Source organism: Phascolarctos cinereus, unplaced genomic scaffold (assembly GCF_003287225.1).
Source record: "Phascolarctos cinereus isolate Bilbo 61053 unplaced genomic scaffold, phaCin_HiC Scaffold_4;HRSCAF=312, whole genome shotgun sequence".
Lineage (NCBI taxonomy): Eukaryota > Metazoa > Chordata > Mammalia > Diprotodontia > Phascolarctidae > Phascolarctos > Phascolarctos cinereus.
In genome coordinates, this window is record NW_027555847.1 from 127,426,503 (window position 1) to 127,453,708 (window position 27,206).

The window sequence follows — 27,206 nt, forward strand, 5'->3', positions numbered from 1 at the left end:
AGAAAGAAAAAAGGAGATTTTCCAGAAAGGGATCCTATTGGAGAAAGAATAGGAATACCCTCTTGGCCCTATATACAGAGAGCTAGAAGACCTATATTTTATTCTCCATTTTAATAGCAAGTTTCAGGGCTAGGTTAGGCTTGGTAAGAAGGGGATTGTCTACCCAGAAACACTGTTTCTGTTTGCCTTCCAGAAAGAGTCCAAATCATAGGGTGGTACCATATGTATGGAAGGGACTGCTTAGCAGTCTGGGATTCTTTGGACTGCCTGATGGTCGTAAGTACATTTTCCTTTGGAGGAGCTTATAGGTTACTGTGAATAGTTATTGCATTTTCTAGATCTACTTAGGGGCTCCTGTGAGACTTATATTTTCTGTGGCACAAAATAAATACTGTCCTGTACCAGACATGCATTTATTACCTTGAATGTTTGTATAATACCTAGGGATTTTGTTCTCTGTATCTGTGGAAACCTAGACATATGTTATATTTAAGCTACATATGGTAACTCAGAGAAAATCTGGATAGGCACGTATGAACCAAAAGAGAAAAATGCTTTGAGGGGCCAGACTCCAAGATTAGACCTGCTCTTGGTGAGCCTGGAAGTTGAAGGTCCCTGAGCATGGGTTACAAAATCATCCTAAGTCATTTATCATCAGTCATCCTTCTTTTCGGGTGTCAAGATGACTGAGTTCTGGAATGGGAGTGATCTTAGGGCCAGAGCCCCAGTTTTGGGAAGGATAATCATAGACACATAAAATATTAGAGCTGTAAAGAATCTCTGAGATAACCTAGTCTCATCTCTCTATTTTACGTATAAGGAAACTGAAGCCTGAGGTAGGGAAGTGTCTTGTCCAAGATTACGGATTTAATATCAGAGCTGGTACTAGAAGCTTGGTTTCCTGATTCTCAGTTCAAAGCTCTTTCTACTAAGTCACATTGCTGTCAAGATTCAGGGTTCAGAACACCAAGGATTGAGAACAAAGAAGAGAGGATAAGGTTAGGGGCCTATCAAGGAAGCCACATGGACTCTTGAAGGAAAACAGGGTCTGTTGTAGGTGTCAGCAAGTGTGGACTGAAAAATCCTAATAATAGTTGATAATTTATATAGCACTATAACGTTTACAAAGGCCTTTACATACTCTAACTCATTCAAGCCTTTACCACAACCTTCTGAGTTAGTACAATGAGAAGTGTTATTTTCATTCTTTTTTTTTTATTTTTTGGCCAGGCAATGGGGTTAAGTGACTTGCCCATGGTCACACATCTAGTGAGTGTTATGTGTCTGAGGCCGGATTTGAACTCAGGTCCTCCTGAATCCACCTAGCTGCCCCTATTTTCATTCTTTAGAGGAGGAAAATGAGACTTAGGTTTAGGTGACTTGCTTATGGTCTCACGGATAGTAAATATTGAAGTGGAGTTTGAATCTCTCTTATCTGACTCTGTCCATCTCCAGGTGGAGCAAGAAGAAGAAAACCTGTCTTAGGATGACAAGGAGAGTAGTAAAGAGGAGAGTGGGAGAGCAGAATTCTTGGAGAGGAACCATAGCAAGACGTCTCCTCCATAACAGCTCTAAAATTACAGGTTTGCTAAACACTTCCATCATTGTGTTCTTGGGGAAAAGGTGGCCCTTACTAGGCCCTTATAACTGCTCTTGAGAAAATATCCTCTATTATCTCATCTGAAATTAAGATAGATATTGTTATCTTCATTTTATAGATGAAGAAACAGGCTCAGAGAGGTTAAGACTGTTGGAGATACTCCCAAGCATCTTTTTGCCTGATGCCAAACAGAATTACTGAACTTTGAGATTCACATATACAAATATAGGCACACTTGTTCTGCGTTAGAGGCACACAACAGAAATATACTTCCACATACTGGCTTCAGCAACATCCTTTTATTTGAACTCTTTAGTAGGTAGGGGATAGGCTTTGAGAGAATAAGGACTTTCCCAAGGAGAGGCAGCCCTGGGCCTGCTGTGTCTGGATAGTTAGCAGGTGGGGTAAACATCCCAATGTAGACTGATAGCATCGATGAGAGAGCCAGCGTGGCCACTGAAGAATCGAACAATGGTGTTGGGGTACAGTGGGGCGGCATTAAAGCTGGTGCCTGTGTCCTTCCCATAAGTCAGGTAGCGGCCATTGTCTGTCACAAACATCAGCTTCCAAAGATAGGACTTATATTTGCCGGACACATGGATGATTGACTCCCCGGGGTGCAAGAAAATCTCCTCCAGATCACCTTGGGTATCCCTAACATAGTCGCTCCACTCCTTGCCATATCAGACCTGGAGTCTAGGGTTGGGGGAGAAAGGAAGAAGGAAGAAAGAAGGGAGACAGGTATTTAGCATCTCACTGGCAAGAAAGGCAGAATAATATAGTAGGCAGTGCTGGCCTGGGAGACTGAACATTATGTATTATAAACATGGCAGACATTTATCAAGCATCTATCTATGTAAAGCACTGTGCTAGGCAGAGGGGAGTTATATATTTAAATAGAACATTATACCCTTAATAATAATAATCATAATAATAATAGCAAACATTTAAATAGCACCTTAAGGTTTGCAAAGTGCTTTATAAATATTATCTTATCCTTGCAACAATCCTGGGAGATAGGTGCTATTATTATCCCCATCTCATAGATAAGGAAACTGAGGCAGAGAGATTAAATGTCATGCTCAGAGTCACACAGCTAGTAAATGTTTGAGTCTAGATTTGAGCTCATGTCTTCCTGAATTCAGGAGCTCTATCCACACTGCCACCTAGCTGCCCTAGTTTTAGAGTTTGTTATTTTTTTATGACTATTCTATGACCAGGGAGATAATTGATTGGGGATTTAAAGGAGGGCCAGAATTCAACAGCTGATGAAGGCATTCTAGTCACAGCCTAAGAAAAAAATACAGAGGCAGGAAAATGCTGAGCATATTTGAGGGTCAGAGAAGACTTAATTTGGCTGGGGTGTGGAATACACAATGTAGAGTAATGTATGAGATGTATTTTTGTATGAGTTATGTTTGGAAAAGTAAGACTGTGGAAGACCTTGAGTGCCAGGCAAAGAAATTTACTTAAGTAGACAAGAGTAACAAAATGAAGATGTTTGAGAGTGGACCAGAGCTAAGAGGACACATTATCCTAACATGAAGCATGAACTGAAGCAGGTAGATGGTGAAGGAGGGAAGGCCTCTAAGGAGGCTATGACAGGAGTTTAGAAATGTGGTCCCAAGGAGCTGTACTAGTGTAGCAGAAGTGAGAACAGAGAAGAAGGAAGCACACGGAGACGATGCTCCAGAGTCAATAGCTGATTAGCTATGAGAGCTGAGGGAGAGGGAAACATCAAAGAAGACCCCAGGGATTTGAAAGTGGGAGATTGGGTGAATTGTAGTACCATTAAAACAGTGAAGTCAGAAGGAAGAAAAAGCTTGGGGTGGGGGGAGATAAGACAGATTTTGGACATGTTCTGTGAGACATGCAGATGAAAATAGAGGTGTAGATTCCAGAAGAAAGGATAGGAATAGGGATAATGGATTCTGGAGTCATTTACACAGAGGTGGCGCTTGAGGAAAGAGCCAAGAACAGATCCTTGAAGAAAATGAAGGGGTGGAAAAGAGAATGAGAAGTGAGAAAAGGAGCATCTAGAGAAGTAGGAGGAAAAACTAGGAGAGTAGGGCGTCTGTGAGGCTGATGGGGACAAAGTATCTGGGAGGAGAGGATGGTCAACAGTGTCAAAAGCTACAGAAAGGTCAAGAGAAGATGGAGACTGAAGAAGAGGTCATGGGATTTGGGAGATCATTGAGGATCAGAAAGAATGATTGCAGTACAGTAATGGAGCATGGGAACAGAAGCCAGAAGGACAAGGTCCCAGGGGACAGTGAATGGTTAGGAAATGGAGGCATCCGGCAGATAGAGATTTTTCAAGATGTTTACTGGTAAAGGAGAGAGATGAGATAGCAGTAGGATATACTAGAAAGGATATGAAAAAAAAGAATAAGGGAGACTAAAGAATATTTGGAAGCAAATGGAAAGTGGTTGATGATAAGGGAGCCATGGGAGACGCATGAGAACAAGGGCACAATTGCTGGAGCAATTTCCTGGAGGAGGCAGGAAGGAATGGGATGAAATGTGTGTGCGAAGTGGCACTCAGCAAGTGTTTAAGAAATGCTTATTGACTTGGTTTGTTGACTATCTAGAGGAATTAGCTTTAGTGAATAGTAGGGATATGTCTTCTGAGACCAGGAGGAATGAGGAGAGAAAGGATGGAAGGTACTGAGGAAAGGAAGGAGACCAAAGGAGTCAAACTATCTGGGACCTCCTGGCTGCTTCCACTTGCTAGCAGTGTCCCTGTGGGCAAGTCACTTCATCCTTTCATCTTTCTTCATTTGTCAAATAGGGGCTTATAACATTTGCTTTGTCTATCTCCAGGGTTTTTTGTCAGTAACAAAAATAAGATAATGTTTTGGGAGAGAGCTTTGAAAATTGTGACGTGATATACATATATAAGTTAAAATGATTATTAATAGGGTAGAAGACTCCAACTATCTTCTTAGCTGTGGTAAAGACTAAGAAAAAGGGATCTTTGAAAAGAACAGGGACATAATGTTGAACCTGGACGTGAGGAGAGCTTGGCTCTGATTATCATTAGGGCTGGTCATACGTGCTGTGTGACTTTGGGTATATCACAATATATATTGGGTATATATATTAGGCATAATCTTTCTTGATCTTACTTCTTTCATCTATCACATGGGGTTAATGATAGATGTCCTTGCTTAACTCACGAAGATGATAGAGCATTGGGTTGAATAAGGAGACCTGGGTTCCACACTAGCTGTGTGACCTTGGGGCAGGTCACCTCTCTGAGCTTTAGTTTTCCCATCTGTCAGTCAAGGAGATTGGAATTGATAATCTCTAAGCCTCCCCCTCCACCCAACTGAAGGAGGCCTTTCTCTGGTTCTCAGTTTTCTTATCTGTAAAATGGTCAAATGTCAAGTAGCTGCTAAGGTCCCTGCAAACTCTAACAATCCTATGATTTGATAATAGTCAGCATTTATATAACACTTTAAGGTTTGTCAAGGCCTTAGGCCTTCAAATATGTTGTCTCACTTGATCTTCACAACATAGGTGAAGGTGCTATTATTATGCCCATTTTACAGATAAGAGATGTTATATAACTTGCCCAGAACCACACAGCTAGTAAGTCTCTTAGGCAGAATTTGAAATCAGATTCTCCTAACTCTAGATCCAGCACTCCCTCCGCTACATCAGCTAGCTGCCTCTTTAAACCTATATTTTGTTTGTTCTGTCATTTCAGTCGGGTCTGGCTGTTTGTGAGTCCGTTTGGGGTTTTGCTGGCAAAGATGCTGGAGTGGTTTGCCACTTCCTTCTCCGATAACCCTATATATAAACCTATCTAAACTTCATCCAAGAAAAGATGAAGGGGCCTGGGAAATACCTCTCCTCCCTCCAGGTGATCACAGAGAATGAAATGTTCCTTGTAGAATGAAAGAAAGGAATCAATGTGAAAATGAAGAAGAAAAAGGGTCTGAAAAGGCGGAAAGGAATGTTGACCTGTTTCTGAAAGCAGGAGAACAGAAGAAGGTGAAACAAGAGAAAGGGAAGAAGGACCTTGAACAGTTGGGAGCAAAGTCATTGATAAGAGGGGCCTCCTGAAGAGGAGGGTACTGTACTGTCTGAGGAGGAAGCAGCTGCATGTCCTCCAAGGAGGGATGACGGGTCCACCGATATTATCGGAAGAAAGATCATCAGGTCAGGGTGAGAGGAAGAAGAGATGAATAATGGTGGTTGCTGACTCCCTGCTATGAATTTTTGAGGCAGTTCTTTGTCAACCTGACACTAACAATAAGGAGAACCACAACCAGGGTATGTATCCAGGAGGCTACAGAGAACCTCCAAAGACTTTGCAAACCCAGTGACTACTATCTACTTCTCATGATGCGCGTGGGCACAGAGGATACACCCAGGAGTGATGTTAAAAACATTGCCAGAGAGAATGAAGTTTGGGAAAAGAAATTGAAGGCTCTCACTGCTGCCATTCAAAGGCAGAAGTTTCGGAAGGGAAAGGCCATTTGGGGAGCTTAGCACAGTGCCTGGCACATAGCAGGAGCTTAATAAATGTTTAGTTAGATTGGCTGACTGGTTAAGAAGATGTCAGGCAATAGGCTTTGTATTTCTGGACCATAGCTTAAAATGTATGAAACATGATAATTTTGGTCAGGGATAGAGAACAAGGGCAAGGGCTGGGAAGAGTGTTTTTAACTGGAGGCTTGGAAATATAATCAAAAGGGCTTAAAAATGAAAGGGAAGGGGGGAAAAGAAAACTGCCTACCTGTCTTTACAAAACTAGCTAGCAGGGAGAATAGTGAGAATAGAGATTTCCAGAGATTCATAGGAGACAAACTTCATAGAAGCCAGTAATAAATATCTACTCATAAATGCCCAAAATATCAGTTATGAGCAAAACTAAGAATCCTGAAGCAAGGAGTTTGACTCATAAATGTGCCTGAGACTTGGTAGGATGGGACTCATGATTGGAATATATGTCCCTGGAAGGAGATGCTTTATTCAAAAACAACAAGTTAGGTAAATGAGGGAGGAGTGGAGGAGTAACTGAAGAAATCCAAGAATAAGAAAGTGCTGAGTAGTGAGGGCCAGCCCTACTCAGGATCGTCACCCCGCAATGTAGTTTTTGTTGACTCGGATACGGATGGCAGTGATGGGGCCATCTAGCTGGTGGTCTGAGTGGGAGAAACATTTTCCTCCCCCTCCTCCATACTCTCTATTGTAGGAGGATGACCGTGGCTGAACTGGAGAAAAACAGTTAATAAGGGGAATAAAGAAAGTGGAAGTATCACGAAAACTCAGTCACCATCTCTAGGAGTCCTCCCACAGATCTGCATCCTCTCCAGACCCAAGCTTGAATGTTCTTCCTGTACACCTCTCAAATCCCAGCTGCCCTTTCAGGACCTAGGCGTCCTATGCCTATGGATCACTTGCTGGACTCAGCTGATACATAGAATAGGGCAAGGAGAACCAGTGCCAACATCCTAGGAGCCAAGAAGGAAGGAGATGAAATGGGTTCACCCTATCTGTTCTTATATCAGACCCAGTCATTCTGCTTTCCTAACTCGTCCCAGGCTTCCTACCCAGCTAGCCTGACTCAGACCCCTGCAGTCTGCCTTCCTAACTCATGGCTCTAACAAATCTATAGGGATTACTCATCCTCCTAATTTAGGACCAGACATCCCATACCCCCTCACCTGGCAGATCCTGGTGTAGTGTGACCTTATGGAAAAACCAAGTCCTTTTATCTCAAGCCCAGACCCTCCCCTATTTCTTATTGTGTGAACTTCACCTACTGAACAAATACTGTAAAGCCATTAGGGTCAGGTGTGGTGTAGATAGCTGGATATCTCCCCCTGATCCCCTCCCTCTCTTGGGTCTCTCCCAGGGCTGTAGCTGCCTGAACCAGGGTCCCAGATCAAAAAGAGTCAAGAAGGTGGGGTGGGGGTAGTTGTGGGCTGCAAAGACAGGAGGCCTAAGGGGGAGATAGAAGAAGGGGCAGCCTGAATGGTATGATACTGAAGGCACTGGAAAAGGCTATCTCCCTTATCCTATCTCTCCCCATGCCTGAACTTCTACCATTAGTGATTTCTTCCTTTACATCAGTCACTGTTCTCTGTAGGCTTTTAAAAGGTAAATCACCCATAGGCACAAAAGTCCCTCTCACCTCAAAGTAAATGAATTAATCAGGGGCCCCACACAGCAAGGGAAAGAGGTCAAGGCTGAGAAAAGAGAAATGAGAATAGAAAGTACTTAGTACCAACTTCATTTCTTTCACTCTCATTTTGTTTATTAAGTCCTCGGGATAGACACAGTCTCCAGAGAGAGAATGTAGCTTAGATCCCCACAGAGAGAACGCTTTAACGCAGACTTGAGCTGATAACAAAAACTTGAATTTTTATAATCCTGTTGTACCCACAACCTCCCTGTGAGGTAGCTGGAACGAACATTAGCCCCATTTTGCACATAAGGAAACCAAAGCTCTGAAAATTGGGTTGACTTGCCCAAGATCATACAGCTAGTCCGTTTTAGAGTTAGGATTGGATCCCCACTCACCTAATTCCAAACCTAGCTCTCTTTCCACTATTCCACTGGCCCAAGGGTATTTGTTGGTGGGCCCAGGACCGATTCAGACCCTCCAGAACAACAGAAATCAACTTCCCTTTGTCACGTTATTCTGAGGAACCAAAGAAAAATCTTTCCTCCCTTTCCTCAGACTGACCTCTTCCAGGATTAACCACTAAGTACTAAAATCCCTTGGGACTCAGCCACCATCCTCCATGACTACAGCCTCTAAGGGAATGGGGAAAGGTCAATGGGTTTTGTTGCCAGAGTTAGGGCCACTGGAGTAGAGCAAGCCAGGAGCAAGATCAGGGAGAATTAATGAAAAATGGAAGAGGCTAGAATTATCAACAAATCAACAAATATTTATTAAGTGCTAAGGCATTGTGAGTTTTTTTTCCCCTTCCTTCCTTACTTTATTAGAGATTAGTAGGAGGGGGGTGAATGGGTCATATTTAAAAGTAAGCTGGACTAAAAAGCTCACTTCTTACTTTTCCCCACACCTTGTAAACACTATTCACATAGGTCAAGCTGAGCATCTGGGGCTGGGGAGCCATCCTTACACTTCACACGCCCTCTCTGCTGTCCTCTCTCAAGGAGCTACCTCTTCTTTCCCCACCTTTCACCCCCTCAACTCCTCACACCACCTGCCTAGGCTAGTCATGCTGACCATCTGGCGTCTAGGCCAAGGTCCATTCCTAATAAAGGGGAGAGCCACACCTTGGAGAGCCAGAGATGGGGCCGAGTCCTGGCTATCAGAATTCTGGGAGGGGCTTGGGAGGCCTAGGCAAGAAGAGTTCCTCTTCCTGCCCCCTTCTCTCGGTTTCCTTCTTTCTCCTCCTATTTCTACTTCTTTCCATCTCCTTCATTATCACTTCTCTCTCCTTTTTTCCTGCCTCTCTTTCCTTTTATCCTCCTCTATAGTTCTTTCCCTATCCCTTCTCTTTTCCTGTGTGTCCATCTCCCTTTCTCTTCCTGTACTTCTCTAATCTCTCTCTCATCTTATCTCCTCCACCCCTGCTCCTGGAGACATATGTACAGACTCAAACATTCCCTCTTCCTAACCCACCCCATCTCTCTGGGCTCAGTCCATATCCAGGATCAGACTCCCATTTACAGACACAGGAAGATAGAGAAGCTCTGTTGGTTCTGAGTGAATCCGCCTTCACCCCCCAGAGAAGACTCCTTGGGGCTTCCAAACTTTGAGCTCCCTGTGTTCCCTGAGGACCCTGTTTATTGCCATTACCTGTGTCCTTCTTCAGGCTGGTACTTTGGGAATGCAATGTAACCCCCTGGTTCTCCTCACTCCTCCTCTGTCTAACCCAGAGTCTTGCTCATAGTAGACTCTCAACTACCTGCTGGTAACTTGAACAAAATTCAGCCCAACAGCTGTAAGAGCACAGTCATTTAGAGTACATTACTCTAGGCTGAGAGATCTCAGTTGCTAACACTACGTAGGGAATTATGCCCTAGATTGTCGTGCCCATTATCTGTGGGTGTCCCCTAGGCTCTGTCCTGTGCCCTCTTCTCTTCTTTCTCTACAGTATAGTAGCTATCTCACTTGGTGATCGTGTCAGCTGATTTATATATCTAGCCCTGGTCTCTTCTAAGCTACAATTCCATACTGCCAGCTAGCTCTTGGACATGCAGAACTGGATGTCTGATAGGCATTTTAAACTCAATAGATCCCAAAATGAACTTATTATCTTTCTCCCCAAACCTTTCTCCCCTCCCAACTTTCCTATTTCTGCTGAAAGCACTGCCATCCTCTCAGTTACCTGTGTTTGCAACCTCACTGTTGTCAAATGGACCAAATCAGCTTCTAACCTGTGGTTGGCCAGAGCCAAACAGAACAGGCTAAAGACAGGAGAGTCAGGAATCAAACAGAAGTTTAATTTCAAAATGAAGGAAATGGCTTGCAAGCAAGGAAGGGATCTAGACAGATGTGCCAGGACCCAGCCCCTAGTGAGGGGACCCAAGGCAGTGTGGAGAGATCTTAATACTTATACCAATGACTATGACTGAGCTGTAGCCTTGACAATGAGGGATAACAGCATCAATGAGACAAGTTTGATTCATAGCAGGGCTTCATGACCAGAACTTGGATACAGCAGGTGCTTGTCCAAGCTTAGAGAACACCTGGTGCTGGTCAAAGCAGTACAATAATTATGTGATTTTGCCAAGGGTGAGATCATCCAGAGGGTGAGCACAAAGGGTTGTTGTTATGCCAAGCTCAGGGCACAGATTGCTTGCTGGGCCTTAGCTCTGGAAAAACAGGGTGGCTCCTAATATCTTGACATTTCCCCCTTTTGGCCAAAGGGAGTGGGTCTGAAAGGACCCCTACCCTTCTGGCCAATAAAGGAGAGGCAGTTGGAAGCCGAAATGCCATGAGAGCCCAGTTGGGCCAGAATGAGCATTTTTATCCCAGGAGATCAGTTCCTTGAGGGGACCTATCAGGGAAGTATGTCCCAGGTATCATTGCTAGCCATTTTTTGCTTGCAAGCAGAAAAGAGAGGGGGGCTAAGAATACAGATGGAGAAAATGCCAATACATGTGTGAATCAGGGCCTTGGTGGTTGGGCACATAATGAAAGGGAAGAGGAAAAAGAAACGAGGACAATATACTAAGCCCTCATCCAGAATCTTGGGACAGATGTCTCATCTGGATGTAAGCTGCTTCTGGGTCCATATTAGACAAATCTTGAGGTCCCTGGAGGGTTCTGCTGTCCACTCAAGAGCAGGGGCTTTCTTCAGATGATCCAGGAGTCTACCCACAAGTTTGGCAGCTGTGGGAGTAGTCAGAAGGACCTGGTAGGAGTCCTTGGAGAAAACTCCTTGCATCAATCTTTGAATCTGAGTTTCTGGTCAGTATAACATAGGTCTTTAGTTAGTTATCTCTAAACACATGGAGATGATCCACTTTCCCAGCCATGCAGGGCTAAGTTAAAACCATACAATGAAGTTTTTTTTTTCCCCCACAATTCCCCTAATTGCATAATTACATTAAGTCAAGAACAGAAACTACTTAGAGGGCACACAATGGGCTAGTTCTGAGAAGAAAGATTTACATGTCACCAAGGTAACCAAAAAAATTAAACATAAACATTTTGAAACAAAAGACCAAAGCAATACAATAGTTACCACCAATATTAACTGACATCAAGTCTCCTTATATCCTAGTAACTCATTCTAAATGCCCCTGTTGAGTCCCAGATGTCTCATGTAGTTGTCTGATCCCTAGATATCTTTTCTTGGATAATATGCTTATTCTCAGGACAGCTCTAAAAGGGACTCTGCTTCTTTGGTTCCAAATCTAGAGGTTCCTAGATAATTTTGACTTAATATAATTTAGTACAATCATTTAAATTTGGTTCTACTATTTTGAAACTTCAGAGAATTTCAGTTTATACATCATTTGCTGTTTCTATAATTACCTAAATTCTGTACCTGATAGAAGAATCTTTTAAAAATTTATGAGGATCCCACTGTAAAATGAACTCTTCTGCCCTTTAAAATTATTAGATACTTTAAAATAATTTCACTTTCTTTACCATTATCAATCCAATTTATGTGTAAAATCTTTAGTCCAATTTTGAGAACTTATTACTAAAACATACTCAAAGCCTGAATTTCCATTATAAATTTGGAATCCAGGGACAGCTAGGTGGCACAGTGGATAGAGCACTGGCCCTGAAGTCAGGAGGACCTAAGTTCAGATTCGGCCTCAGACCAAGCACTTGACACTTACTAGCTGTGTGACCCTGGGTAAGTCACTTAACCCCAATTGCCTGGAAAAAAAAAAAGAAAAAAAATTTGGAATCCAATCATATACATATGTATATAGCTCTTAGAGAAAACAGTCTAATCCTGTTGCTTTCTCAAAATTTACCATTCCATTTAATTAGAAAACTTTCACATTACATCTTTGTCTTATTACTTTGTTTAATTATTTCCCTCTTAGGAGGATGTTTTCCCTATATTATAATTTGTCTACAAATATAGGTTAAATTATAAGATGTTCATACTTGCATCCTTTTATAGTAATTCAGAGATGTTGTAGTTAATCTGTTATTTAATAGATTTAGTATTGTATTTTCAAAACTTCTGGATTATAGAAATTTGTTATAAAAGGAAAAAGAGGGATACAGTTATGACAATTTCATGTGTCATATAACAGAGGGACAAACTCCCTTAACTCTGTTTGATTTCAGGCAAATCATATGTGATAGCCAGTCATGTAGTTACAGGGTGTTAACATGTAGCTTTCAAAACTGTCTTGCTTGACTATAATTATTTCTATGGCTTCTATACTCCACTGTGCATTAAAATAAATGGTCCAATAACCCTATTTTCTTTCTTTCTTTACTTTCCCTTCTTTAAAGTTATTTTTTTATCATGAATTTAAACATTCTCCTTAAAAAGTATTTCTGTATACACAGCAGAACACAGAAAGAATATATGAAAACAAGGATGTCTGTTTCAGACCACTTGCTTTTTAAAGAATTCCACAGGTTATTTTCAAAACTGTCTTTTTGCTTGCATTTCTTTCTGTGCATTTGGGAAAAAAATTCAGTGGACTTCTTTTTGGGGTATTATTATTGTTAACCCAACTTTCCTCTAATCCTTTATTAAAAATGGAGAGAAAAAAACCCTTATAACAAGTAAAACAGTCAAGAAAAGTGAATCCACACATTGGTTATATTCACATATTTGGACATTAATTGCTCCACCTTAAGCTCACCATTGTGTCATGTTTCATCATAGGTGCTCTGCAGCTAACCACTAACATTGCATTGCATAGTCATTGCATTGATCAGAGTTCTTACATCTTTCAGATTTGCTTTTCTTTACAATATTGTTATCCTTACATAAATTGCTGTCCTGGTTCTACTCACTTTATTCTGCATCAGTTCCTACTTTCCTGGATTCTCTGAAATGATTTACTTTATTAGCTCTTAAGGGCAGTAACATTCCACTACATTCATATGCCATAAGTTATTTAACCATTCTCCAACTGAGGAGTGCTACGTCAGATTCTAGTTCTTTATTTGGCTTCTTCCCCCCCCCCCCCTTTAATTCCTGCCTTCAGCATCAGGAGTTGGTTTTCTTAACTAGCATAATTGTGAGCACTATTGTTTCCTTCCTCTTATTATCCTCCCTCTTAACCAGTCCTTGCTAATTTCTTATACTTGCTAATTTCTCTGTTGGGTTTGATGTATTTCTATACCAAAATATGTGTGTGTGTGTGTGTGTGTGTGTATGAGTATATGTATTCAACCCTCCTTTGTTTATTTCATATAAGTTAGATTGATCTGATGCTTCCCTATCCCTTCTATTTTTTTGCATACTTTTCCCATACATCCCAATTATGAGAAATAGTCAGCCCCCTTTCTTCTTTCTACACTAATATATTCCTTTTACCATCCCTTCTTCTTCTCCCTTTTAAAACCCTCAGAATAGCACCATTCCAGAGGCAGCAAGATGGTGCAGTGGATAGAGTACTAGCCCTGTAGTCAGGAGGACCTGAGTTCAAATCTGGCCTCAGACACTTGACACTTACTAGCTATGTGATCCTGGCCAAGTCACTTAACCCCATTGCCTAACCATCCCCCCCCACCCTGCCTAAAAAAAGGAAAGAATATAAAAATAAATCCACACCTAGAGAAAGAACTATGGAGTCTGAATGTAGATGGAAGCGTATTATTTGCTCTCCTTTTCTTTTATTGTTTTGTTTTATTGCTTCCTTCTCATGGTTCTTCCCATTAGTTCTAATTGACTAATGGGAAAATATGCTTAACATGAATGTATATGTAGAGTCTGTATCTGATTGTATGCTGTCTGGGTGGGGGGAAGAAATGGGAGGAGAAGAAAATTTAAAACTCAAAATCTTATGGAAGTGAATGTTGAAAACTAAAAATAAATAAATTTTTAAAAATAAATTAAAAAAATAAAATAACAGGCTTAGTATTAAAAAAAATTAAAAATAAAAAAAAATAGAACTACTCCACTCCCAGGCCCTCTGTTCTTCTTAAATACCTTACTTTCTGTACCCTCTGAAGACATGATTCTGAAGGGACACTCATTTCTTCTCCCCAAATTAGAAAGTTAACACTATACATCATATAGCCTCTTCCAATTGCTTAAATACAATCACCTTTCTAGGTTTCTCTTAACTTTTGTTTGCATTTCAAAGATGCTCCTCAGCTCTGTTCTTTTCACCAGAATGTCTTGGAAGTCCTCTATTCCACTAAAGATCCTTTCCCCCCCACCATGAAAGTTTATAGTGAGCTTTAAGGGGTATTCTTGGTTGTAAGATTAAATCTTTTGACTTTTGGACTATTGTATTCCAAGATTGCCTCTCATTTAAAGTTGAAGCTTCCAGGTCTTGAGTGATCTTGACTATGATTTCTTGGTGCTTGAATTCCTTTCTAGATGTTGTTGTGAGGTTTATGTAGTGGCACTCTTTGGACAAGGAAGTGGCAAGATCTGTGCAGAGACCTGTAGGTCTAGGTTTCCCTTTTCCTTTGGTCACCTTTATGAGAGGCTTTGTGATTGTCATTCAGGGCACAGAGAGCAAGTAGCTGCTGGGATCCAGCTGAGGCTTTGGAATTCAGAATGACAGGTTGCAGAAGTCACAAGTTGCTGTTGTCTGGGACTCTATTTGCAGCTGATTGGGACCAGAGGAGGAACAACAGAGACCAAACCAATGTTTTCCTGAATCCATAGCTCCTAAAGACTGGAAGCTATTGAAAATCCTGTTGGCTGGTGACATGAAAGGTCAGACCACTCTTTCCCACCACAATTCCCCTGTTTTTCCTTGCTAATAGTTCCTGATCTCAAGAAGGGTCCCAGGCCTGAAACCCCTTTTTTAATCTTTGCTATGACCTATGGGAATGAGAGATTCAGAACTGTTGTTTTTTTTTTCCAGTAACCCAAAGATCTGGGAAGGGAAATGGGAGGAATTTGGGGAAATGATTAGAGAAGGAGGGTTCCACATATGAGTGCTTGACATTTTTCCTTTCATTTTCCTTTGTTCAGTAAACTATGTGGTCACAGAACATTGAGTACCGGTGTTTCATGAATGTTCGGCTGAGAGAAGAGAGTCTAGATGAGGAATAGAGACTGGGGCTATAGATTTCATTTCATTTCTTTTTTTTGAGACTGGCTTTCGCCCAAGCTGGAAGTGTAAGGGCTACTCATAAACCCAGTCTTACTGCCAGTTCTCCTGGCATAAGAACATTGGCCTGCCTCTTCCTAGGCAACCTGGTGGCCCTTTTCTCCTGTGGATTCACCGTAATAATGCTGAACACCTGATTGGCTTATCCTACTATAGCTCAGAACTCTTTTTTTAAAGAAATATTTTTTCCCCAATTACATGGGAAATTTTTTTTAACATTCTTTTCTTCAAGTTTTAAGTTCCCAATTCTTTCCCTCCTTCTCCTCTCCCTCCCGGAGATGGTAAGCCATCTGATCTAAGCTATACATATACAATTATGTGAAATATTTTCGTATTGATCATTTTGTGGGAGAAAATGCAAACAACAAAAAAAGAAAGGGAAAAATTGCATGCTTAGGTCTGCCTTCACACTCTGTTACTTCTTTCTTTGGAGGGATAGCATTTGCCATCATGAGTCCTTTGGGATTGTCTTGGATCATTGTGTTGCTGAGAATTAGCTAAGAACTCTTGATCCACCAGCTTCAGCCTCTCTGAGAATAAGGATTAAAAGCATGTGCAACTATACTCAGCGATGGAGTTCTTATTTTTAATATTTCGAGCAATAATAATTGAGCAATATTTAATATTATTCCCTAGTTTACCTCTGAATCCAGCCACTGATACTACTTGATATTTTGAGGCTCAGAGGCTGGGGAGGGGGACAGATGGTGGTATGTGTCCTATTAGGAATTCTTGGGAGTCTTCTTGTTTATTAAAGGTTCATCTTTCCCCTTTATGATCATGCTCAGTTTTGCCAAATGGCTTTTGAAGGCCTTAAATTTTTGCCTTTTATATTATCACATTCCAGACTTCTCTTTTTTTGGCAGATGCCAAGTCTTGGGTGATCTTTGATACTTGGATGTCTTTCTTGTTGACTGCTTGAAATATTTTTTCTTTGACCTGGAAACACTGGCTTTTGGCTATGATGTTTCTGGAAGTGTTCATTTTAGTGTTTCTTTCAGGAGGTTACTGATGGATTCTTTCTATTTAATTTTTTTTCTTTGCCCTCTAGTTCTGATAGATCTGGGTAGTTTTCATTTATGATTTTTTTTTAAATAAGGTAGCCAAGATTTTTTTAGTCATGATTTTCAGATGGTTGATTCTAAGATTATCTCTCTTTGATCTGTTTTCTAGATCAGTTGTCTTTGGTAACATATAACTTACATTTTCTTCCTCCACACGCACACTCCCCTGCCCCAACCCCCCAGCACCTTCTGATTTTGCTTTAATATTTCTTGTGTGAAGGAGGCATTGCTTTCTGTCTGGCCCATTCTAATTTTCAGGGAGCTAAATTCTTGAGTAATGTTGACCATGGTTTCTAAGCTATTAATTCTCCTAGCCATCTTTCCTTCCTAGCTCTTTCCTTTAAAACATTGTGTTTTGTATCTTGTTTAATTTCTTCCAGATTCTCTTGCAGTCCTTGTAGTCAGGACATTCTTTTGTTTGAGGTTCTACTTGGACTAGTTTTTTAGTTATTCTTTTTTTCTGGTTTTAATATTTGGGCTTCTCTCAGTCCAAGATATTTCTTCATTGTCCTTGTTTGTTTGTTTGTTTTGTATTTATATATCTAGCCTTGGTTTCTGAATTGTGTCTTTGTGTTTGGGTCAGACCCTGCTTCCTTCCATACTCTTGGATTGTGTGGGCAGGCCCTCCTTGGTTCTGGAGGTGGTAGTTAAGACTAGACTCTCCCTTCTTGAGAAGTCTCCTGGTGGCTAGACTTAGGTTTTGGCTTTGGCTTTTTCTTGCATAGTGAAGAACTCAGTTTTGGCTCTGTCTCTTGCTATAAGCCGACAGGTTCACCTTGATGCTGATGGGGCTATTTGAAAGTCTTTGAGACCATAGATGCTTTGCTTTCCTGATGCTACCCTTCCTCATCCTGTGGTGAGTTTTCAGGGTTCTGGTCTGGTTACCATCACCCACTGTAACTCTGGTGGGTTGCCTAGGTGCTGGGTGCCTCATGGACACTGGTCTGATCCATTTCCTATTATGCTTTGGTTGGGACCGGTTGGCACTGAAGGCTGAGCTGGGGATGGGAGGTGGGGATAGTCGTCTAAGCATTTGCAGGCTAATTATCCTCTGGTGGCCAATGGGATTACTGCAGCCTTTTGAGAGGCCATATTACCTAATGCACCAAAGATAGATATTGGGTTAGTGGTTCAAGGAAAATGCCATTTTGTGGATGTGTCAGATATTGCACTCCTCATTGGATAATTAAATATGGTGATAACACAGTCTTTTCTCTTAGGCAGTGTCCAAGTTGATTTGAGCTGCTCACACTGCTATGCCTCTGTTGCAGTGCCCCATGTCTCTCACGGTGTACACACAAAGGGGCATACACATGCTCACGTGTCATATCTGGATAGAAACTATAAATTTATTTTCTCTTCTTGGTTCCACCTTGCTTCTATCCACAGGTTGCTTAGCTTTTTTCTCTCAGCCACTCTTTTCCCTTTGGCCACATATCTTTGAGAAAACGAGGCCTTTTTTGATTGGTTTTCTAGTCATAGCCCCATAGACTCAAGACAAGGCTGCTCTTTGGGTAGGTCCAAGATACCCTGAATATCTCCTCTTCTCTCTCTCACTAGGTGGTTTTCTCTCTTAGGAACCTACCTTCATAAGTCACTTTATACAAGTTTCTAGCCGAGGATGACTTCCCCAAGGTTCTCTTTCTAGCTCCCTCCTTGATTAACTAAGTCAGCTGTTTTGTGGATCCTTAGAGAGTTGTAAAGACCATGGAATTATTACAAGGGGTCCATGTGTTAATGTTGTTGAAGAAAAACCATTAATATTGCACTTTGCATTTTAGGTACATGTGTTCCAGGAGCAATTTTTAATATTAATTGAATATATAAACCATTTCTGGTTTGAGAGAGAGAGGTTCAAACTGACTCACTTCCCCCATGCCCTCCAAAATGATTTTCTACCCCAAGATGATTAGAGTTAACATTTATAGGAATCTTGAACAAAGCAAAGATCATGTTAAAATACAGACTGGATTAACATTCCAAAATAAAAGTGACTATTCAGTTCCTTTGTGGATCACTGCCTTTACTGTTTTCGTGTAGTAATCAAAGGGACTTTTTCCCCTTCTGTCTCTTAATTCTTTCTCACTAGAAAAGGGTAGGCCATAGCACCTATCACTTCAACAGTATGAAAACCTGGTGTTCTCAACAAGATCAGCTGCGTTCTGTGTTCTAAGTTTAGAAAGATAAGGGTTTTTTTCTTTCCCTAAACCTATAGTCTATTTCCCTAACAAAATCCTTTTGTCCTACAACTAACCCTTTTTCAAACAGGGAAGTCTAGAAAGGTGTTTTTGTTGTTGTTCTTAAAAGGATAATATTAAGAAAAATTATGGCAATGGAGTTAAGTGACTTGCCCAGGGTCATACAGCTGATAAGTGTTATGTATCTGAGTCCGGATTTGAACTCAGGTCCTCCTGACTACAGAGCCAGTGCTCTATCCACTGTGTCACCTACCTGCGTCTAAGAAAACTATTTCTTAATATTTGTAATTTTACTTAAAAAAGTTGTTTTTTCTAAATATGCTTCGACAATGCTTTTCTCTGTTTTCTGAGTCCCAGTTTCTCTTGAGGCTCATATAAAGTAACTAAAGAGGAGAATGAATCAATCAGATCCCTCTGTTCACATTGCTTTCTAAATTAAATTGCCATTTAATGTCAATTGTTATCCAAATGGAGTAAATAATTGTTATCTAAATTTCTGATGGTCCGACCGCTACCCCAAGGGGCTAGGAACGTAAAACTTATCAATAGATCAACAAGTACTTCTTCAGATCCTCCCATGTGTCCAGTGCTGTGTTGGGCTCCGGGGATATAGGTATATGGAGCCAGGAGAAGTCTCTGGACAGGTGGAGATGAGATGCTCCTTTCAGGTCTGAAAGGAGCACCAGCTGTCTGAGACTACAGGGGTATTTCAGTGGAAGTCAGGGAAATGGCAGTGGCTAACAGAGGTGGTTGTTGTTTTGTCATTTTTTTCCCCCCAGTTGTGATCCTTTTTAGGGTTTTCTTGGCAAAGATATTGGAGTGGTTTGGCATTTCCTTCTCCTGCTCATTTAGGAAACTGAAGAATATAGGGTTAAGTGACTTGCCCAGGTTCACCCAGCTAGTAAGTGTCTCAGGCTGGATTTGAGTTGAGGTTTTCTAGACTCTAAGCCACTTCCTAGCTATCTAGGTAGGCGGTGTAAGGTCTGCTATCTCCAGCGCTGCCTAGTGAGGGGAGGGGAGAGTGAAGGGAGCAGCTCAAAAGCCCTTCCAAGATGGCTCGCAAGTTTTCCCTTTTTAGGCAAAAAGGGGGCCCCATCTCTGATATACTTTAGAGATATTTTAATCTTTTTTTTCAACTCCTCAGGGATTCCAAGGCAGTGATTGGCTAAATGGAATTGGGGCTCACCCTTTTTATCTCTCTCTCTGCTTAGGATCAGAAACCTATTATTTAAGCGAATTAGAAAACTATATAAAATTGCATCAATTGGGCAGAGCTGAGCATTATTATAATTTCGGAAACAGGGACACTTGTTCCCTGCAAATTCGGGATGTAAGGCAAAATAGTGAAACTGCTCAGGTAAGAGAAAAACACACAATGAAAGTATCCTAAAGAATTTTCATTGTCTCTGACTAGGACCAGGGCCCAGTGGAGAAGTCTTAGGTCTTGCTTTTACAGAAAGAACAATGGTATCTTTTCTTTAAGGAGTTATAGCTTTCCCCCTTTCCCTTTCCTACATGTATGTGTGTGTGTATGTGTGTGTGTGCGTGTGCATGTGTGTATGTATGTATATATACATATCTGTACACATACACAAACACACACACACATATGAATGTTGACCTGGATGGCAAAGTGTGGGGGAAGGAGGAAACTTTCATTAGGATTCTAATGTTGAAGAGAATAGTAATAGTTGATAATAATAATAACCATAGAGGAAGACTGATATTTGAAGTCATAAAACTCCTAAATAGCAAATATATCCCTTTACACATAATTGACAGGAGTATTGAACGGCAGAGACCAGACATTATGGATAGCACTGTAACATTTTGAAGTTTTACTGGTTCACCACAGTCCTTGAATCTATATGTACAGGAAATGTTGGTATTTTGACTTTTTAGCAAGTACAAACATCTGGAAATCAAATTAATACTATCTCTCACAAATATATTGTAACATGTACATGATTGTGTGTGTGTGTGTGTGTGTGTGTGTGTGTGTAGAGGCAGTATGTTGCAGCAGGTAGAAAGTTAGACTGGGAGCCACCCAGATCTGAGTTCAATTCCTGCTTCTGACATATGCTGTCTGTATGACTCTAGGTAGGTTCATTAGACCACTCAGAAGTATAGGCAACTTTCTAAGTCTCTCAGTAATAGAGGAGTAGCTGAGCTAAATTGGTGGAGTAATCATAGGTCTAGTCCCTATCCCTACAGATACTATCATGATTAATCAACTTCATTCACAATCACTATTTAATGTGCAGTAGTTTTTTTTGTTAATATGTATTTTCTCAGACTATAGATGTTATCCTGTAAATGACACCTTTTTTTTTTTCACATGAAAACTGAGTCATATTGATTGAAAAAGTTGGGAGCCATTTATCAGGAACTTAGCAACTGATGATAAAAAGCCAGTGTGGACTCTGATTAGTGGCATGTATGGGCATGGGTTTTCTAAAGTAACACTGAAGAAAAAAGGGTGAGAGGAGAATGGATGGAGCAGGCCAGGTGCAACATGTCCTGCCATGCTCGGGGTGAGGAGGGGTTTGGAGGCTTTGAGAGTTCTCCTTCCCTACCGCCAAGGTTGAATGTTGCATGTTGGTATTGACCCAGATTCATCATTCCTGCTGACGCCTGCCTTGCAGACCTAATGTGGTTGGTGCTCTTACAGACCGATGGACAGATCTTACTTCTTACACGGGGGAAGGGAGGGGAATGTTCTGGCAGGCTGTGAACATGCCTGTGTCTTCCAAATGATGGGCAAGGCCTACGCCCCCACCTGTTCCGTTTCCTCTAGATTAAAGTTTCTATGAGGCTATGGGACCCTGGATCAGAATACCATGGACTCTCAGCAACCCAGTCATTTGAGTGCCAGAGTGAGGGTGAGATAAGAACCTTGACCTTAGGAGGTGATTATGTTTTCTGTGGTTTATGTTACCTGTACCTAATGCTTTTAAAAAATACATATGTTTTCCTATCTCATCTAAGTAAAACGTTTGCTTTTCTATAAAATGATATCTAAATATTTTAATGACTGCATGTAAGACAAGGAAGTTTCCGGTGGGGTGGGGGGGTTAGGCTAACATACAGGATCCTGAATCTGAGCCCTGTAGAGTAGAATCTCATGAAATAACTGGTAAAAAGAGAGCTTGCCCACAGACCCCTAAAGAATTGATTACATTTATGTGACAGCTTTGTCTGGGATCAATTTTAATTTTTTTAGTTTTTTTTTTTTGGCAAAACTATTTGATCATTGGATTAGATTGAAGTTGCAAGGATCATATATCTAAATCATCTTTATCAGTATCAGTATCTACATCTGTATCTATCTGTCTGTTTCTCTTCTCTGGGCAGTAATTGATGGTTAAAAGTTTTTGATTTTTTCTCATTGAAATCCTTCCTGACCAGGCGAGCTGTTGTTTCACCACACCTCTTTATCTCACGGGTGTGTAAGGAGTCAGTCAGGTGCGCAGTGATACTTGATGTAGACCGTTGCCATTTGGTTTATAGTATAAGTCACTGCACTGCTGTACCGTAATAACGGCTGCTGTCGTTGAATGTTGCCGTATCATCGCAGTGCATTCTGATTGAGATCAGACTAAGAATGACGGCTGTGCTTGAGTTCGCAGAATTCTAGAATTTCAGAATTGGAAGGGACTCCAGCGGACATTCCGTGCAACCCTCTACTACCCTAAATGAATTTCCACTATAGCATTCGCCTTCCAATGGCAGAAACCCACTCACCCCTTACTGAGGTGGCCCATTGCTCTTTTGGATAATGTTAATTCATTGTTAGGAAGTTTTCCCTTCCACCAAACTTAAATCTGTCTCTCCTACTTCCACCTCATTTCTCCTAGATCTGCCCTCTGGAGCCAAATAAAACAAAGCCTGATCCCTCCTCCACATGACAGACTTGTAAGTTCTAAAACATAACAATCATATCCCTTCTGAGACTTCTTTTCTTCAGACCTTTCAACAGACCCAGGGCTCTTCACTAAGCTGCTTGATCTGCTTCACATGTTCTCTAGTTTTATCAATTTCCTTCCTAAAAGGTTAGCCCCAGAACTGAATACAAAACTTCAGTTACGGCCTGACCAGGGCAGAACACAGATGAATCATCACCTCCTTATTTCTGGAAGCTGGGCCTTTCCATCTAGTGCAATAACATCAGCTTTTTTGGCTCTCACTTTATACTATTTAGTATTGAACTTGTAGTTTACTACAACCTCCAGATCTTTTTCAGATGAGCTGCTGTTCAACTGTGCTTTCCCTATCTTGTGCTTTTGTTTTTGGGCTAGGCAGTCGGGTAAAGTGACTTGCCCAAGGTCACACAGCTAGTAAGTGTCAAGTGTCTGAGGCCGGATTTGAACTCGTCTTCCTGAATCCAGGGCTGGTGTTCTATCCACTGCGCCATCTAACTGCCCCTTATCTTGTGCTTTTGAAGTTGATTTTTTGAACTCAAATTTAAGACATTTGTCCCCATGGATTTCATCTGTTTACATTCAGTCCAAATCTTTAGCTTTGTCAAGATAAATTTTTTTTTTGGTCCTAATTGTCATCCAGGGTGTTATAGCTATCCTTCTTGACAGGTATCATTTGCAAATTTGATAAGCATATCATCTATACCTCTAAGTAATTTATGAGATGTTAAGAAGCCCACATCCAAGCACAGATCTTTGGGCACTCCACTGGCAACCTCCTGACACATTGATAGCAAATCCGTAATGATTACTATTTGAGTCCAGTCAACAAATCCTGAATCCACCTAATTTTGTCACCATGTAGCCCATATCTCACTGTCTTTAAATTAAGAATGGCATGGAATAATTTATCAAATGCTTTGCTAAAATATAAATATGATATATTTGCAAAATCTCTCAATTTTGACAATGACATTATAAAAAAAAAAGGAAATAAAGTCATCTGGCATGACCTGTTCTTTAAGAAGCCACTCTTTGTGGCAATTTGTGGTTGCTATTTCCTTTTTTAGATGTTTACTAATCCACTCTTTAATGATTTGTTCTACAATTTTCTTAAGAATAAAAGTCAAATTTTCCCTAACCTATAGTTCATAAAATATTTTCTTCACTTTTTTGAATATTGGGATATTTTTCCCTTTTGCAGTATTGTATTATCTCTTTTGTTCCCTATGATCTTAAAAATATTTTAAAATTTACATTTTTATCTTTATATCACTTTCATTTCTGAATACATCCTCCCTTCCTTCCCTACTCAATGAGCCTTTCTTTTTTAACAAAGAATAAAAAAGAAACAGACAAAATACAGTACAGCAGAACTAAACAACACATCAGGTAAGACTGACAGTGTGTGTAACGTTCCACACCCATAGTCTCCCACTTCTGCAAGCAAGGGAGGGAAGTGAATTTTCTCATTTGTTCTCTGGGTCCAAGCTGGGTCATCATAATTACATAACTTGCAATTGTATTTGGTTGTTTTTCTTTCCACTTACATTGTTGTCATCAAGATGTTGTCCAGCTGCTGCTTACTTCATTTTGCCTCAGTTCATGCTTTTTAAAATTCTTCGCATTGATTGCTCCGTTTTTTCATTTGTTTTCTTTTTTATTCTGAACTTAAGAAAGGAAATAAGCATTTCCATAACAAAGTGGAATAGAAAAAAGAGCATTGCACCTGAAAGCGAAGATCTATTATGCACAAGTTGCAATTCCCTTCAAATATATAACAAAGTTGGGGTAGCTAGGCAGCACAGTGGATAGAGCACCAGCCCTGGAGTCAGGAGGACCTGAGTTCAAATCCGAACTCAGACACATGATACTTACTAGCTGTGTGGTCCTAGGCAAGTCACTTAACCCTGATTGGGTCACCAAAACAAATAAACAATAAAGTTAAAATGTAACTTTCTTTTTTTCCCCTCCCCACCCCCCACCTAGCGATGGCTACCATTAGACACAAGTGTGTGTGTGTGTGTGTGTGTGTTCTTCAAATGCAAACAGTATCTTTCTTCATAGGACTTTTGCAGTTAATTTGTGTATTTATAATAGAATGACCTGGTCACTCAAAGTTGTTCTTAAAACAATATTGCTGTTACTGTATACAGTGTTCTCTTGGTTCTGCTCATTTTGCTTTTCATTATTTTGTGTCTTTCCATGTTTTTCTAAAATCATTGAGCTCATCATTTCTTATAGCAGCGTAATATTCCATCACGAATGTATACCACCATTTTTTAGCCATTCCTCAATCAATAGGAGTCCATCTTGTTTCCAATTCTTTGCTACCACAAAAAAGTAATGCCATGAACATTTTGGTATATGTGAGATCTTTTCTCTGACTGTCCGTGATGCCTAAACTAGTCTCCCTCCTTATCTTCACCTCCTGGCTTCCTTCAAGTCCCAGCTAAAATTCCACTTTTAGGAAACATTTCATGGTTTCCTTTAATTCCAGTGCCTTTCTTCTGGTGATCATTTCCAATTTATTCTGTATATAGCTTGTTTGTACAAAGTTGTTTGCATGTTGTCTCCTCCATTTGACTGTGAACACCTTGAAATCAGGGACTGTTTTATGCCTGTTTTTGTATACCCAATGCTTAGTTCAATGCCTGGCACAATGTAGGGGTTTAATAAATGTTTATGGACTGTCTTTAACCTCTTTTCTTGTGGGGATTTTTCAGAATTGTCCAATCTGCAAGAAAAACCACTGAGGCAGAGCTCTGAGCCAATGGTACTTTATTATTATTATTATTATTATTTTTGTAAATAGTATTTTATTTTTTCCAATTACACATAAACATAGTTTTCAGCGTTCTTTTTTTATGAGATTTTGAGTTCTAAATATTTCTCTCTCCCTTCCCTCCCTCCTCCCCAAGAGAGCAAGCAATCTGATATAGCTTATATGTGTGCAATCATGGAAACATTTCCACATTAGTCATGTTGTGAAAGAAGAAACAGACTAAAAGGAAAAAGCCACACACACACACAAAAAGTGAAAATAATATACCTTGATCTACATTCAGACTCCATAGTTCTTTCTCTGAATGTGGATAGCATTTTTTTTTGTTGTAAGTCTTTTGAAATTGTCTTGGATCATAGTATGGCTGAGAAGGACTAAGTCAATCATAGTTGAGCATCACACATTGTTACTGTTACTGTGTACAATGTTCTGGTTCTTTTTACTTCACTCAGCATCAATTCATGTAAGTCTTTCCAGGTTTTTCAGAAATCTGCCTGCTCATCATTTCTTATAGCACAATAGTATTCCATTACATTCATATACCACAATTTGTTCAGCTATTTCCCAGTTGATGGGCATTCCTTCAATTTCCAATTCTTTGCCACCACTAAAAGAGCTGCTATAAATATTTTTGCACATGTAGGTCCTTTTCCCTTTTTCATGATCTCTTCAGGATACAGACCTAGTAGTGGTATTGCTGGGTCAGAGAGTACACACAGTTTGATTGCCCATTGGGCATAGTTCCACATTGCTCTCCAGAATGGTTGGATCAGTTTATAGCTCTACCAACAATGCATTAGTGTTCCAATTTTCCCACATTTTCTCCAACATTTGTCATTTTCCTTTTCTGTCATATTAGCCAATCTGATAGGTATGAGGTGGTACCTTAGAGTTGTTTTAATTTGCATTTCTCTAATCAATAGTGATTTAGAGCATTTTTTTTTCAAATGACTCTAGATAGCTTTAACTTCTTCATCTGAAAACAGCCTGTTCATGTTCTTTGACCATTTATCAATTGGAGAATGACTTGTATTCTTATAAATTTGAGTCAGTTCTCTATGTATTTGAGCAATGAAACCTTTATCAGAAACTGGCTGTAAAACTTGTCATATTTCTGTTTTCCTTCTAATCTTGGTTGTGTTGGTTTTGTTTGTGCAAAACCTTTTTAATTTAATGCAACCAAAATTAATCTGCTTTGCATTTCATAGTGTTTTCTGTCTGTCTCTGGTTTGGTCATAAATTCTTCCCTTCTCCACAGGTAAATGGTAAACTATTCCTTGCTCTCCTAATTTGCTTATGGTATCACCTTTTATTTCCAAATCATGTATCCATTTGACCTAATCTTGGTATACTGTGTGAGATATTGGTCTATGCCTAATTTCTGACAATGGTACTTAATTAAAGGTCCCTTTACACTCTAAATCTATGATCTTATGACCTCTATCTAAGCTGAATCCTGACATTTTCTGTTGCATCTACCAGAAGCCTGAACATTCAGTAACTAAAGCACTAGGCCTTGCTCTAGGGCTCAGAGGAGCATGAGGGAGAGAGATGGGAACTTGAGGATTGGAGTCAGGCACAGTAGAGAATTTGTGGGGGGGGGGGCGGGGATTGGAAGGACAGGGCCTGGTGGACAGGGCCATGTATAGTAGGACAACCTCCATTAAGTGGGTGAGCCAAATTCTCATGATGCCCTTGGATTTCCAAAGGTTCAGTACTAGTCTGATTGCTATCGCTTCCAGACCCTGCACCCAGAAAGAAGGTAGAAGTTTCTAGCAGCTAGAAACTGAGAACAAAGGGAAGAACTACAGAGGCAAAAAACAAAAACAAAACCTTTCGTACTGGGGAACGGAGAAGAACTACTCCCTCTTCCGTTACCACCTCACCCCAGGAAGTGGCTCTTTACCACGGGTGACCACA

At 40.5% G+C, this 27,206-nt stretch overlaps 1 protein-coding gene across 1 annotated transcript; it reads right to left on the bottom strand.

The window, feature by feature from the left end:
- Nucleotides 1–1,921: 1,921 nt before the first annotated feature.
- ZG16 (zymogen granule protein 16) lies at nucleotides 1,922–8,700 on the bottom strand. The gene is given in 3 exon segments (XM_021006833.2): nucleotides 1,922–2,296; nucleotides 6,693–6,825; nucleotides 8,628–8,700. Coding segments are annotated over 3 exon segments (510 nt in total). The 3' UTR covers nucleotides 1,922–1,992.
- Nucleotides 8,701–27,206: the final 18,506 nt, after the last annotated feature.